The sequence below is a fragment of the Jaculus jaculus genome, chromosome 1, assembly GCF_020740685.1.
Source record: "Jaculus jaculus isolate mJacJac1 chromosome 1, mJacJac1.mat.Y.cur, whole genome shotgun sequence".
Classification (NCBI taxonomy): Eukaryota; Metazoa; Chordata; class Mammalia; order Rodentia; family Dipodidae; genus Jaculus; species Jaculus jaculus.
In genome coordinates, this window is record NC_059102.1 from 124570650 (window position 1) to 124585314 (window position 14665).

Consider the following 14665-nt stretch of genomic DNA (forward strand, 5'->3'; position numbering starts at 1 on the left):
ATCTGGCCTTCATTCTGCAGCCTCTTTGTAGACAAGAACACAATAGGAGTGATAGAGGGAGCCCAGCTGTGTTCCCCAACGCCCAGCATCAGGTGCATCCTCTGGGCAGTATGAACCATCTTCCCATTCACCATGCAGATGTGCTGGCTGTCCTATTGACCCTTCAGTGATCTCCATTTAATTTCCCTCCTTCCTCCCCCAACCAGCCATCTTCCAGTTTTTACCTTTCCTATGACTGTAGTTATGCTCTTCACCAACCCCCACTATTAAGTACCCCTGTATCAGGCCAGGCAGGGCCTGGGCCTGCTACCTTGTCGGCTAGCTGCACATGTAGCTGCTCGGCGTACTCCTCGCTCTTCTCGGCCCGTTCCTTCTGGGCTCGGATGGCCTTCTTTAGGGTCTCTTTGTCTCGGTCTCCTTTTTGCTTCAGTTCCTTCAGCTGCTCCATGATGGCCTCCACTTCCGCCTTGTGCTGGTTCCCACTGCGCTCTAGGTTCTTGGAGGCAGAGGAAGGCCAAGTGGGAGGTAGAGAGGGGAGAAAGAGAGCAGGGAAGTAAGGCAGAGGGAAAGGAGAGAGGGAGAAAAGGTCACACATGGAGAAAAATGATGCAGAGGAAAATGGATCAACAGCAGACAGGACTCTGACCACAGAGGATAGGGACCAGAACCCTGATCCCTCTAGATCCCCACAGCCCTTCTAGATCTCTTAAAACATTGGGATATTTGGAGGGGTCAGAGAAGTGGCTCAATGTTCAGTTAAAGATGCCTCCCTGCAAAGCCTAATGGCCTGGGTTTGATTCTCTAGTACCCATATAAAGTCAGATGCACAAAGTAGAACATGTGTATGGAGTTCATTTCCAGTGCCAAGAGACCCTGGCACACCCATACTGTCTGATTCTTTCTCTCAAAAACATAATAAAACAAATATTTATAGCCAGGCATGGTGGCACATACCTTTAATCCTAGCATTCAAAAGGCAGAGGTAGGAGGATCACCATGAGTTCAAGGCCACCCTGAGACTACATACTGAATTCCAGGTCAGCCTGGACTACAGTGAAACCCTACCTCAGAAAACGAAAAAGAAAAAAAAGTTATATACAGATTTTTAAAAATATTTATTTATTTGAGAGATAGAGAAACAGGCAGATAGAGAGAGAATCGGCACACCAGGGTCTCTAGCCACTACAAACTCCAGACACATGTGACACCTTGTTCATCTAGCATTACATTGATACTGTGGAATGGAACCCTGGTCCTTTGGCCTTCTCACGCAAGCACCTTAATTGCTAAGCCATCTCTGCAGCCCTATATATTTCAATATAGAAATATTTTAAAAAATTGGGGGCTGGAGAGATGGCTTAACAGTTAAGTGCTTGCCTGTGAAGCCTAAGGACCCTGGTTCTGGTTCAAGGCTTGATTCCCCAGGACCCACATTAGCCAGATGCACAAGGGGGCACACGCGTCTGGAGTTCGTTTGCACTGGCTGGAGGCCCTGGTGTTCCCATTCTCTCTCTCTATCTGTCTCTTTCTCTCTGTCTGCCGCTCTCAAATATATAAAAATAATTTTTTTTTTTTTAAATTGGGATCATTTGAAATCCTCTAAACTCCTAACCAACTCATCAGATAACTGAGTCACTTAGTAAAGTTACCACCTCAGGGGACCCTTGGACCCTTGAGAGCATTTGAGACTAGTGTCTTCCCTCAGGTAGTTAGTGGGAGACCTAAGGGAGTGACAAGCCTAGGGGCATAACACCCTACCTTGCCACTCTCTGTCTACTGCTCTTGACATTATCCCAAATCTCTAATGTACAAGCTCTTTGGCAAAAGCTACCCCATAGAGTACAGGAACACACTGCTGAGGTGGGATCCCCTGGACCAGGCTACTGCACCTCAACATCCAGGGTCTGCTATTTCTTCCCTGACTTGGAGGCCAAGCAGGTACCTTGATCTGCATGCACAGGCGACTGTTCTCAGCCTCTTTGCACCGAAGCTGTGCCTGTAGATGCCCGCGCATGGACTCCATGGACTTGGAAAGCTCCGATGCTGTCTTTGCTTGAGCCTTGGGAGATGGAAAAAGTGATGGAGCTGGAACTGGAACCCACCTTCAGCACACCACTGGCTCTAATGGCTCATAAAATGTGCAAATGCCGGGCATGGTACCTTCTCACATTGTATCTCTTGCAGGAGTTCTTCTACTTCCTTGTCCTTGTCTTGCAGCAGCAACAGCAGGCGCTGAGAGAAAACACACTATCATGCACTCTCCGTGACGGGCAAAGAAGCCCAGCCCAGGCGGAAGAGATTTCTGATGTCTGACAACTGGACCCTTAAGTTTCTTAGCACACAGAAACCCACTGGCTCATGTTACAAGACAAAGGTGGGAGACACCAAACATATATTAAATTTTTGTTGTCTTTTGAGGTAGGGTCTCACTCCAGCCCAGACTGACCTGGAATTCACTATATAGTCTCAGGGTGACCCTGAACTCATGGCAATCCTCCTACCTCTGACTTCCAAGGGCTGGGATTAAAGGTGTGTGCCACCACATCTGGCTCAACATCTTTTTTTTTTTTATGTATTCCTTTAAAAAGTATATATATTTTATGGGGGGGGGGGTGGCTGGAGAGATGGCTTAGCAGTTAAGTGCTTGCCTGTGAAACCTAAGGACCCAGGTCTGAGGCTCGATTCCCCAGGACCCAAGTAAGCCAGATGCAAGAGGTAATATATGCATCTGGAGTTTGTTTGCAGTGGCTGAAGAACCCGTTTCACCCATTCTCTCTCTCTCTCTCAGCCTCTTTCTCTCAATGCCTGTCATTCTCAAATAAATAAATGAAAATAAAAATAAATATATATTTTATGGGCCAGGGTGGTGGTGCACACCCTTAATCCCATCATCAGAAGGCAGAAGTAGAAGGATCACCAAAAGTTCAAGGCCGGGGTGAGGAGGGAGGGAATTATCATGGGATTTTTTTTTTATAATCATGAAAAATGCTAATAAAAATTTTTTTAAAAAAGTTCAAGGCTGGGCTGGAGAGATGGCTTAGCGGTTAAGTGCTTGCCTGTGAAGCCTAAGGACCCCGGTTCGAGGCTCAGTTCCCCAGGTCCCACGTTAGCCAGATGCACAAGGGGGCGCACGCGTCTGGAGTTCGTTTGCAGAGGCTGGAAGCCCTGGCGTGCCCATTCTCTCTCTCTCTCCCTCTATCTGTCTTTCTCTCTATGTCTGTCACTCTCAAATAAATAAATAAATAATGAACCAAAAAAAAAAAAATAAAAAAAAAAAAAAAGTTCAAGGCTACCTTGAGACTACATAGTGAATTCCAAGTCAACATGAGCTAGTATGAGACCCTACCTCAGAAAACCAAAAAAAAAAAGGGGGGAGGTGGGCTGGAGAGATGGCTTAGCAGTTAGGTTAAGTGCTTTCCTATGAAGCCTAAGGACCCCGGTTTGAGGCTTGATTCCACAGGACCCATGTAAGCCAGATGTATAAGGTGGTACATGAATCTGGAGTTCATTTGTAGTGGCTGGAGGCCCTGGCACGCACATTCATTCTCTCTCTCTCCCCGTTTTTATCTATCTGTCACTCTCAAATAAATAAATAAAACTTATTCACTTATTTGAGAGAGAGAGAGAGAATGGGAGCATCAGGGCCTTTAGCCACTGCAAACGAACTCCAGATGCATGCACCATCTGGTGTATCTGGTTTACATGGATCCTAGGTAATTGAACCTGGGTCTTTTGGCTTGGCAGGCAATACCTTAACCACTAAGCTATTTCTCCAGCCCAAGTTAACATCTTGCAGAGCATAAGAGTGTCTTTGAAGAGAATCCTGGAATAGGAATTGTTGAGTCGAAAGGTTACTAGCCAGTACTGGTGGCACATGCCTTTAATCCCAGCACTTGGGAGGCAGAGGTAGGAGGATCGCCTTGAGTTCGAGGCCACCCTGAGACTACAAAGTGAATTCCAGAATAGCCTGGGCTAGAGTGAGACTCTACCAAGAAAAAAAAAAAGAAAGAAAGAAAGAAAAGAAAAGAAAAAAAGGTATATAATGCTTGATAGCTTCCCTAATACAAATACAGAAATCCAAGTTGAACACAACCTCATAAAGCCATCATCTTTATTACCATCCCTTATTCTGGGGCCCAACTTTGTGGAAAGCTATCCGGTAACCTACAAAGGCCTAGTAGAGCATGAAGCAAAGGAGAAGCCAACCACTTTATAGATCATGGAAAGAGAAGTGTCAGAGCAGGGTCGCCTCCCTCCAGTGCTTAGAGCCCAGCCCTATGGCTACCTGCATCCACTCAACCAGCAAGGGTGCTTGTCATTACCGCTTTCTCTGTGTCCGCCTCTGCCAGCCGTTTCAGTAATGCACCCTGTTGCTCCATTAGTCTCTCGGAATCCTTCAGGAGGGCAAGGAAAAGCCAAGTCATCAACAAGTCTATATCTTACATCCTACTGAATCCCTTTCCTAAACTGCATTTCTAACTTTATAGTATAAAACAATGAGCATCAATGAAATTGAAATCCTTCTCACACCCAACCTCCAGACCTCAGGCTAAAGCTAATAAACTGGTGATGGTACCTTTCAGACATTTTCAGTACGTTAACATTGAGCTGCATATACAGAAACTTATCTTTCTTTAGGGAGGTAAAGAAAGATTAGCCTGGCGTGGTGGTGCGCGCCGCCTTTGATCCCAGTACTCGGGAGGCAGACACCCTGAGATGACATAGCGAATTTCAGGTCAGCCTGGGCTAGAGTGAGACCCTCCTTTGAAAAACCAAAAATAAATAAATAAATAAATAAATTTGGGCATAGTGGTGCACGACTTTAATTCCAGCACTTGGGAGGCAGAGGCAGGAGGATCACCAAGAGTTTGAGGCTACTCTGAGACTGCAGAGTGAATTCCAGGTCAGGATGGGCCAAAGTGAGACCCTACCTCAAAAAAAAAAAAAAAAAAAGCAAAGTTTCACTTGACAAAAGCAGTATTTGTAGCCCAGATTGAACTGGAAGTCACTATGTAGCCAAGAACTGGTCTCAAACTTCTGACATCATTCTGCCTAGGGTCTCCCAAGTACTAGGATTGATGGCATGTGCTACCATGCCAGGCTTGCAACTTGATTTTTTTTTTTTTAAGAACTCTGTTGAGACATAAACTTGGATACTAGGGCTAGAGAGCTAGCTCAGAGTTTAAAAGGTAAGGTTGCTTGTAAAACCTGCTGGCCTGGGTTTGAGTCCCTAGTATCCATATAAACCAGATACACAAAGTGGCACATGCATCTGGAGTTCATTTGCAGCACCAAGAGGACCTTGTATACCATTTTCATTCTCTCTCTCTCTCTCTCCCTCTCTCTGCTTGCAAATACATAAAAATATTTTTAAAAATAAACTTAGTGAGCCAGGCATGGTAGTGCATGCTTTTAATCCCAGCACTTGGGAGGCAGAGGTAGGAGGATCACCAAGAGTTCAAAGCCACCCTGAGACTACATAGTGAGTTCCAGGTCAGCCTGGACCAGAGTGAAGACATACCTCAAAATATCAAAAATAAATAAATAAATAAACTTAGTGAGCGAGGCTTGGTGGCACACACCTTTAATCCCACCACTTGGGAGGCACAGGTAGGAGGATTACTATGAGTTTGAAGCTAGCCTGAGACTACATAGTGAATTCCAGGTCAGTTTGGACTAGAGTGAGACCCTACATTGAGAAACAAAAATAAGTAAATAATAAATAAATAAATAAACTTAGTGGCTGGAGAGATGGCTCAGAGGTTAAGGTGCTTGCCTGCAAAACCTAATGGCCCAGGTTTGATACTCCAGTACCCATATAAACCAGATGCACTAAGTCGCTCATAAGTCAGGAGTTTGTTTGCAGCAGCTAGAAGCCCTAGCATGCCCATTATTTCTGTGGTCCTCTATCTCTCTGTCTCTCTCTCAAATAAATAATGAATAAAATACAAAAATAAAAATAAAAAACCTTAAAGCTGGACATGGTGGCACACACCTTTAACCAACTCTAGCACTCAGGAGGCAGAAAATGGAAAATTACCAGCCTGGAGCTACAGACTGAGTTACATACAGGTCGGTCTGAGCTAGAGTGAGACTCTATCTCAATAAAACCAAATAAATAAACAAATGAGCTTAGATGCCATATTGTTTAAACTGTACAGCATAGTGACCAATTAAACATACTGTATTATATATTAGAATCTTGAAATTTGCTAAGAGAGATCTTATGTATTCCTAGAACTCACAGTGATCCTCCTACCTCTGTCTCCTAAGTGCTGGGATTAAAGGCATGTGCCACCACACCCAGCTAACACATTACTTTTTAAAAATTTTTTTAAACTTTTATTTATTTGACAGAGAGAAAAAGGGAGAGCAAGAACGAGAGAGAGAGAGAGAGAGAGAGAGAGAGAAGGGGTGCGCCAGAGCCTCCAGCCACTGTAAATGAGCTCCAGATGCATGTGCTCCCTTGTGCATCTGGCTAACAATGGTGGGGAATCAAACCCGAGTCCTTTGGCTTTTGCCGGCAAACACCTTAACCACTAAGCAATCCCTTCAGCCTACACGTTACTTTTTTTTTTTCAATTTTATTAAACATTTTCCATGATTATAAAAAATATCCCATGGTAATACCCCCTCTCCCCTTTTCCCCTTTGAAATTCCATTCTCCATCACATCCATTCCCCATCTCAATAAGTCTCTCCTCTATTTGGATGCCATGATCCTTCCTCCTCTTATGATGGCCTTGTGTAGGTAATGTCAGGCACTATGAGGTCATGGATATCGAGGCCAATTTTTTGTCTAGAGGGAACACGTTGTAAGCAGTCCAACCCTTCCTTTGGCTCTTACAATCTTTCCGCCACCTCTTCCCACACATTACTTTTAATTGTGCTAAAACATATAACAGAAGGGGACCGGGAGACAGCTAAGTGGTTAAGGGAGCTGTTAACAAGCCATCTGGCATGAAGTCAATTCCCTAGCATCCACATAAAGCTGAAAAAAAGTAGCTCACAGGCCTGTGATCCCAGAAGGTGGAGGAACCAGGAGAAACAAGATCAGGGCCAGATACATGGGTGCACATGAAACAGCAAAAACAAAACAAGGGACTTCTGGTTAAGATGGCAGCATAGGAACCACGCCAAAGAAGCCTAGGGGAGAAAAAAAAAACCAGCAAAATACACTCTTCTACTAAAAAGTGAGGACTCTTAAAAAAAAATATCAGCTGCAGCAAAGAAGCAGAAGAGATCCAGAGGCCACAGAAGCAGCTCGAGCAGCAGCAGCAGCAGCAGGTCTACGAGACCACAGCTGCCAGGCTCAGCCTGAGCCACAGGAAAAACCAGGTGAGGAGACTTTCCACTCACACCAGACCTCCTCCCAAGCTCAAGAAACATGAAGGGAGGACCGCAGTGACCAATGGAGGAGCAGCTCATGAGGAAAAGGACCACGTGGATCACTGGGAGACCTAGAGCCACCATCCACAACCTTCCCTCCCTCACTGCCAGTGCAAGTGCCAGCAAGTACCAAGTACCTGGAAAGTTCACCTACATAGCACTAGGACCAGTTATTCAGACCTGTGATCCAACGACCAAGCTGGCCTACCTGAGCCCATAGCACAGCAAAGAGGGACCCAAGCAGAAGTGTAGCATAATTAAGACCAAAATCATCCCAAAAGGTAACTGGGATTACACAGATCAGTACCTGCCACATAAGCCTGGTATATAAGCTTGAATAGGAAGTGCTAATTGCACCTTCCATGTCAGGATAAATTATATGTTAAATATGACAGATGGTGGGATTTGCCATTCATAAATAAGCTATATTTTGGGCTTGTCATTGGTTGCTTCCTGATTTATAGTGCCTTTGTTTCCTCTTCTGCTGTTCTTTGGATCTCACTTGTCACAAGACAAAACCAGTTCTACAGAAAATACTTGAAAGGACCCTCCATGCTGAACAGAAAGAACAGCACACATATAAGGACCTGGGAAAAAATAAACCATACTCAAATACTAGTTCATACAAGAAAGCAAAGGTAAAACTGGAAGAACTACAAAATAAGAAAAATGGCAAAAATAAATTCATACCTTTCAGTAATAACTCAATATCAATGGACTCAATGTCCCAACCAAAAGACATAGGTTTGCAGACTGGGTTAAAAACAGTATCCTTCCATTTGTTGCTTCTAGGAAACTTACCTTTCTACAAAGGACGGACACTATCTTAGGATGAAAGGTTGGAAAATGGTGTTTCAAGCAAATGGACCTAGAAAACAAGCAGCTTTGCTATCCTAATAGCTGACAAGGTAGACTTCAGTCCAGTACTAGTTAGGAAAGATAAAGAAGGTCATTTTATATTGATTAAGGGCACACTCCAACAGGAGGACATTACAATCCTAAACATATATGCACCTAACATGGAGGATCCCAACTTCATCAAACAAATGCTATTAGAACTAAGGTCACAGATAACACCAAACACAGTTATAGTGGGTGACTTCAACACCCCACACTCATCAATTGATAGGTCATCCCAGCAAAAAAAAATAAACATAGGGCTGGAGAGATGGCTTAGCGGTTAAGCATTTGCCTGTGAAGCCTAAGGACCCCGGTTCAAGGCTCCATTCCCCAGGACCCACGTTAGCCAGATGCACAAGGGGGCGCATGCGTCTGGAGTTCGTTTGCAGTGGCTGGAAGCCCTGGCGCACCCATTCTCTCTCTATCTATCTGCCTCTTTCTCTGTCTGTCAGTTTCAAATAAGTAAATAAAAATAAAACAACAACAAAATAAATAAATAAATAAATAAATAGAGATGTATCTGGATTAAATGAGGTTATAGAACAAATGGACCTAACAGATATATACAGGACATTTCATCCAAATGCTGCAGAATATACATTCTTTTCACCAGCACATGGAACATTCTGAAAAATAGACCACATATTAGGACACAAAACAAATCTTAACAAATACAGGAAAGCTGAAATAATTCCTTGCACTCTATCTAATCACAATGAGATCAAACTACAAATCAATAGCATGATAAGCTATAGAGCATACACAAAATCATGGAAACTAAACAATGCACTACTAAATGATGAATGGGTCAATGAAAAAATCAAGAAGGAAATAAAAAGATCATAGAGTCAAATGATTATAAGAATACAACATACCAAAACCTTTGGGACACAATGAAGGCAGTCCTAAGAGGGAAACTTATAGCTTTAAGTGCCTATATTAAGAAATTAGAATGGGTGGTATTTTCTCCTCTTTAATTTAATGAAATAACTACTAGCAGTGGTTTTATTCTTCCATTAAGTGCTTTTGCATGTTTGGTAGTGAAAACATGTGAGCTTGGACTTTTTCTGGTTGAGAGGATTTTAATTAGCTTTTAAATTTTATTATATGTTATTGCTCTCATTAGATAATTTATATCTTCTGGATTGGGAAGTCATATATGCCAAAATTCTTTACATATTCTGGATATTCTAGTTTTGTATAACAAAACCATGACAAATATGTCTTAATGATTCTATGGATCTCATAGTTCCCTATTGGAACATCTACTTTATTTTATTAGAGAGGGAGAGGCAGAGAGAGGAGAAAGAGAGAGAAAGAGAGAGAGGATAGATGTTCCAGGGCCTCTAACCACTGCCAACTAACTCCAGAAATATGTACCACCTTGTGCATCTGGCTTGCGTGGGTTCTGGAAAATCAAACCAGGATCCTTTGGTTTTTCAGGCAAATGCCTTAACCATTCAGCCATCTCTACAATCCAGAACATTTTTTTTTTTAATCTATGAATTTCTTTATTTGTTTTTTAAATTTTCATTAACAATTTCCCTGATTACAAAATATATCCCATGGTAATTCCCTCCCTCCCCACCCCCACACTTTCCCATTTGAAATTCCATTCTCCATCATATTGCCTCCCCATTTCAATCATTGTAATTACATATATACAATATCAACCTATTAAGTATCCTCCTCCCTTCCTTTCTCTTCCCTTTATGTCTCCTTTTCAACTTACTGGCCTCTGCTACTAAGTATTTTCCTTCTCACACAGAAGCCCAATCATCTGTAGCTAGGATCCACATATGAGAGAGAACATGTGGTGCTTGGCTTTCTGGGCCTGGGTTACCTTATGAATTTCTTATCCATAGGATTCTGACTTTGTTCCTAATACCAGGTATGAGATTCCTCCCAGCGAATGGGTTTCATGTCTAATCCAAGAACAGTTAGTTACCTGCATAGGCCGTGTGCCACTATAGTACAGGTGTGTACCTTTTGCCTGGCTGGTTGATTTTATAACCTACAGAATCTCCTGCTTATTCATGCCATTGGTAGTCATTGTCCTCCAGCAGCTCCCATAGCACTTGCCAGTGCTATGAGGGCTAGCCAGTAGGTAACTGGTTTCCCTCTCAGTTCTAGCATGGTATCTTGATGCAGAACATTTCTTTTTTACTGTAATCTTTTTTTTACATTCTTCTTTATTTTACTTTTTATCAGCTTAGCCAAAGGTTTATCAAGCTTCTTTCCTTATTTATTTATTTATTTTTTTTTTAAAGAGCCACATCTTTTTTTCTCCCCAAGTAGAGCTTCACTCTATTCCAGGCTGACCGAAAATTCACTACATAGAATCAGGGTGTCTTCAAACTCATGGTGAACCGCCACATCTGCCTCCTGAGTGCTGGGATTAAAGGCATGTACCACCATGTCTAGCTAAGAGCCACCTCTTTATGTCATTAGCTTGTTAAATTGTATTTTTCATCTCCAATTTATTGATGTCTGGCCTGATCTTGATTCTGTCTTTCAGTGTGGCATACTCAGAGAGGGGGTGTCATGGTGTTCCCTGCCTTCATATGGATCACTTCATTATTTACTTTTTTTACATATCTCTTTTCGTAATGCAAAAGTCACTTAGAGGTACAAACTTCCATCTTAGGACCATTATCATTGTGTCCCATACGATTGTTGTTTTATGTTTTCATTGATTAGTAACTCAATACTGTGTTTTTTAGTCACGTAGATTTTGTGTATTTTCTTTGTCTTCTTTTCTTTCTGATTTATTGCATCATTGCATTATAGTCAGATATAAGACAGGATGTTATATCCAATCTATTGAATTTGTGGAGACATGCTATATGTCCTAATATATGACCTATTTTCAGAAGATTTCATGATTTGTTGAGAAGGATATGCCTTCTGTCAAGTTTGAATAAAATATTAAGTGCTCATAAAAAAAAAAAAAAGAAATTAGAAAGGTCGCAAGTAAACAACTTAATGCTTCACCTTAAAGCCTTGGAAAAAGAAGAACAATGCAAACCAAAAATCAGTAGAGGGTGGCCGGTCATGGTGGCACATGTCTTTAATGCCAGCACTCGGGAGGTAGAGGTACAGGGACTGCCGAGAATTCGAGGCCACCCTGAGACTACATAGTGAATTCCAGGAGAGCCTGAGCTAGAGTGAGAGCCTACCTAAAAAAAAAAAAAAAAAAAAAATCAGTAGAGGGGAAGAAATAATAAAGATTAGAGCAGAAATTAATGAAATATAAACCAATAAAACAATCCAAAGAATCAATGAAACAAAGAGTTGGTTGTTTGAAAGAATAAACCAGATGGATAAATCTTTAGCAAATCTGACCAAAAGAAAGAGAGACGAGACACAAATTAATAAAATTAGAGATGAAAACAGCAACATCATGACACCAGAAAAATTCAAAAAATCATAGGGATATACTATAAAAACATATACTTCACTAAGTTTGAAAATGTGAAAGAAATGGATGACTTCCTTGATTTATATGACCTACCTAAATTAAATCAAGATGAGATATATCATTTAAATAGACCTATAACAAGTATGGAGATCCAAGCAGTTATTAAAAATCTCCCTACTAAAGAATAGTCTAGCTCCTGTGACACATACAGGCATGTTTGTTAATAAAGACACGACCTGAGGAAAAAAAAAAAAAAAAAAGTCCAGGCACAGATGGATTCACTGGTGAATTTTACTAGACTTTCATGGAAGAACTAACACCAATGCTTCTTAAAACTTTTCCATAAAATAGAAAAAGAAGGAATCCTACCAAATTCCTTCTACAAAGCCAGCATCGCCCTGATACAAAAACCAGGCAAAGATAGAACAAAAAAAGAAAATTACAGACCAATCTACCTCATGAACATAGATGCAAAAATTCTCAACAAAATAAGAGAATACAAGAATATATCAGAAAGATCATTCATCCTGACCAAGTAGGCTTTATCCCAGAGATGCAGGAATGGTTAAACATACACAAATCGATAAATGTAATACAATATATAAATGTACTGAAGGACAAAAATCACATGATCATCTCATTAGATGCAGAAAAAGCACTTGACAAAATCCAACATCCTTTCATGATAAAAATCCTAAGAAAAATGAAGTTATGAAATTTGCAGAAAAATGGATGGATCTGGAAAGGATTATACTAAGTGAGGTAACCCAGGCCCAGAAAGCCAAGCACCACATGTTCTCCCTCATATGTGGATCCTAGCTACAGATGATTGGGCTTCTGTGTGAGAAGGAAAAAATTCAGTAGAAGAAGCCAGTAAGTTAAAAAGGAGATATAAAGGTTAGAGAAAGGAAGGGAGGAGGGTACTTAATAGGTTGATATTGTATATATGTAAGTAGAATGATTGAGATGGGGAGGGAATATGATGGAGAATGGAATTTCAAAGGGGAAAGTGAGGGGGAGGGTATTACCATAGGATATTTTTATAATCATGGAAAATGTTAATAAAAATTGAGAAAATTTTGAGGCAAAAAAAAAATTGAGAAAAAAATCCTACAGGAATGGAAATAGAAGGAAAATATCTCAACATAATAAAGGCTATTTATGACAAGCCTACAGCCAACATAATACTAAATGGAGAAAAACTTGAAGCTTTTCCACTAAAAGCAGGAACAAGACAAGGGTAGCCACTGTCCTCACTTTTATTTAATATAGTACCAGAAGTTTTGGCCAAAGCAATAAGGCAAGAGACACACATAAAAGGGATACAAACAGGAAAGGAAGATATCAAGTTATCATTATATACAGATGACATAATTCTATACATAAAAGACCCTCAGGAGTCTACCAGCAAACTGTTAGAGCTGATAAACACCTATAGCCATGCACAAGAATTAAGTCCAAATGGATCAAAGAACTTAATATCAGACCTGAAAGTCTGAAACTACTAGAGGAAAAACTAAGGGAAATCCTTCAACTATTGGTCTTGGCAAAGACTTTCTGAACATAACCTGAATGCTCAGGCAATCACAGATTAACTGCTGGGACCTCATGAAATTACAATCCTTTTGTATGGCAAAGGACACTGTGAATAGAGCAAAGAGGCAACCTACAGAATGGGAGAAAATTTTTGCCAACTACACATCTGATAGAGGATTGATATCTAGGATATACAAAGTACTCAAAAAATTAAATAATAAGAAATCAAACAACCCAATTTAAAAAATGGGCTATGGAACCAAATAGATTGTTCTCAAAAGAAGAAACACAGATGGCATATAAACATCTAAAGAAATGTACGACATCCCTACTAATCAGGGAAATACAGATTAAAACTAGCTGGGCATGGTGGTGCACGCCTTTAATCCCAGCACTCAGGAGGCAGAGGTAGGAGGATTGCTATGAGTTTGAGGGCTCCATAGTGAATTCCAGGTCAGCCTGGGCTAGAATGAGACCCTACCTTGAAACACCCCCCCCCAAAAAAAAAAAAGAAAAAAAAAAAACAACGAAGCTGAGATTCCAGCTCCCTCCTGTCAGACTGGCTACCGTCATGGAAACAATGACTATAAATGCTGGTATGGATGCAGAAAAAGGGGAACCCCTGGTGGGAATGCAATCTAGTACAGCCATTGTGGAAATCAGTGTGGAGGTTCATGAGACAGCTAAAAATAGGTCTACTATATGACCCAGCTATAGCACTTCTAGGCATAGATCCTAAGGACTCATCTTACTACCTAAGAGATACTTGCTCAACCATGTTTATTGCCGCTGTATTCACAAGTACTAGGAAATGGAACCAGCCTAGATATCCCTCAACTGATAAGTGGATAATGAATATGTGGCATATTTACATAATGGAGTTCTACTCAGCAAGAAAGAAAAATGAAGTTATGAAATTTGCAAGAAAATGGATGGATGCAAGTCTTATATTTGCCCAGCCAGGCTAAATGAGCCAACAGGTACAATAGTGGCATGTCTGTTATGGTGGAAACCAACTGCCCTCTAATTGGACTGGAGGCCCACTCCATGGGAAGGAATAAATCCCTGATACTGAAAACCTAAAACAGGGGTAGTCATGAGCCCTAGGGGTGTAACATCTGCTGCTGTCTGGCTAAATGTATATACTATGCTTATCAAACTGCCCAGTAAGCACTTCTCTTAATGTTCATACCCTTATATTAATGCTACTCTCGCTTTTGGAAGACAATCTTCTCTTTTCAGATGACAGTGACCTTGTGATGACTCAGAGAATATCATGGTACTGGAAAGAAGTGACAGGAGTGCTTAGTACTGTAATTTCCCTATCACACCTTCCAAGGCTCAGGGTCTAATGTGGAAGAAGTGGCAGAAAGAATTTAAGAGCCAAAAGAAGGGTAGGACTCCTTACAATATGCTTCCC

The 14665-nt window shown here is 41.2% G+C and overlaps 1 protein-coding gene across 9 annotated transcripts in view; it reads right to left on the bottom strand.

The window, feature by feature from the left end:
* Positions 1–14665, bottom strand: part of Odf2 (outer dense fiber of sperm tails 2) — a 66702-nt gene that overhangs the window by 16873 nt on the left and 35164 nt on the right. For all 9 annotated transcript variants that reach the window (XM_045150851.1, XM_045150868.1, XM_045150836.1 and 6 more), the window contains 4 exons: positions 4323–4394; positions 2161–2232; positions 1943–2059; positions 311–496 (listed from right to left, as the gene is read on the bottom strand). In XM_045150851.1, the coding sequence (XP_045006786.1) occupies positions 311–496; positions 1943–2059; positions 2161–2232; positions 4323–4394 (447 nt within the window). The remainder of the gene's footprint in view (positions 1–310; positions 497–1942; positions 2060–2160; positions 2233–4322; positions 4395–14665) is intronic.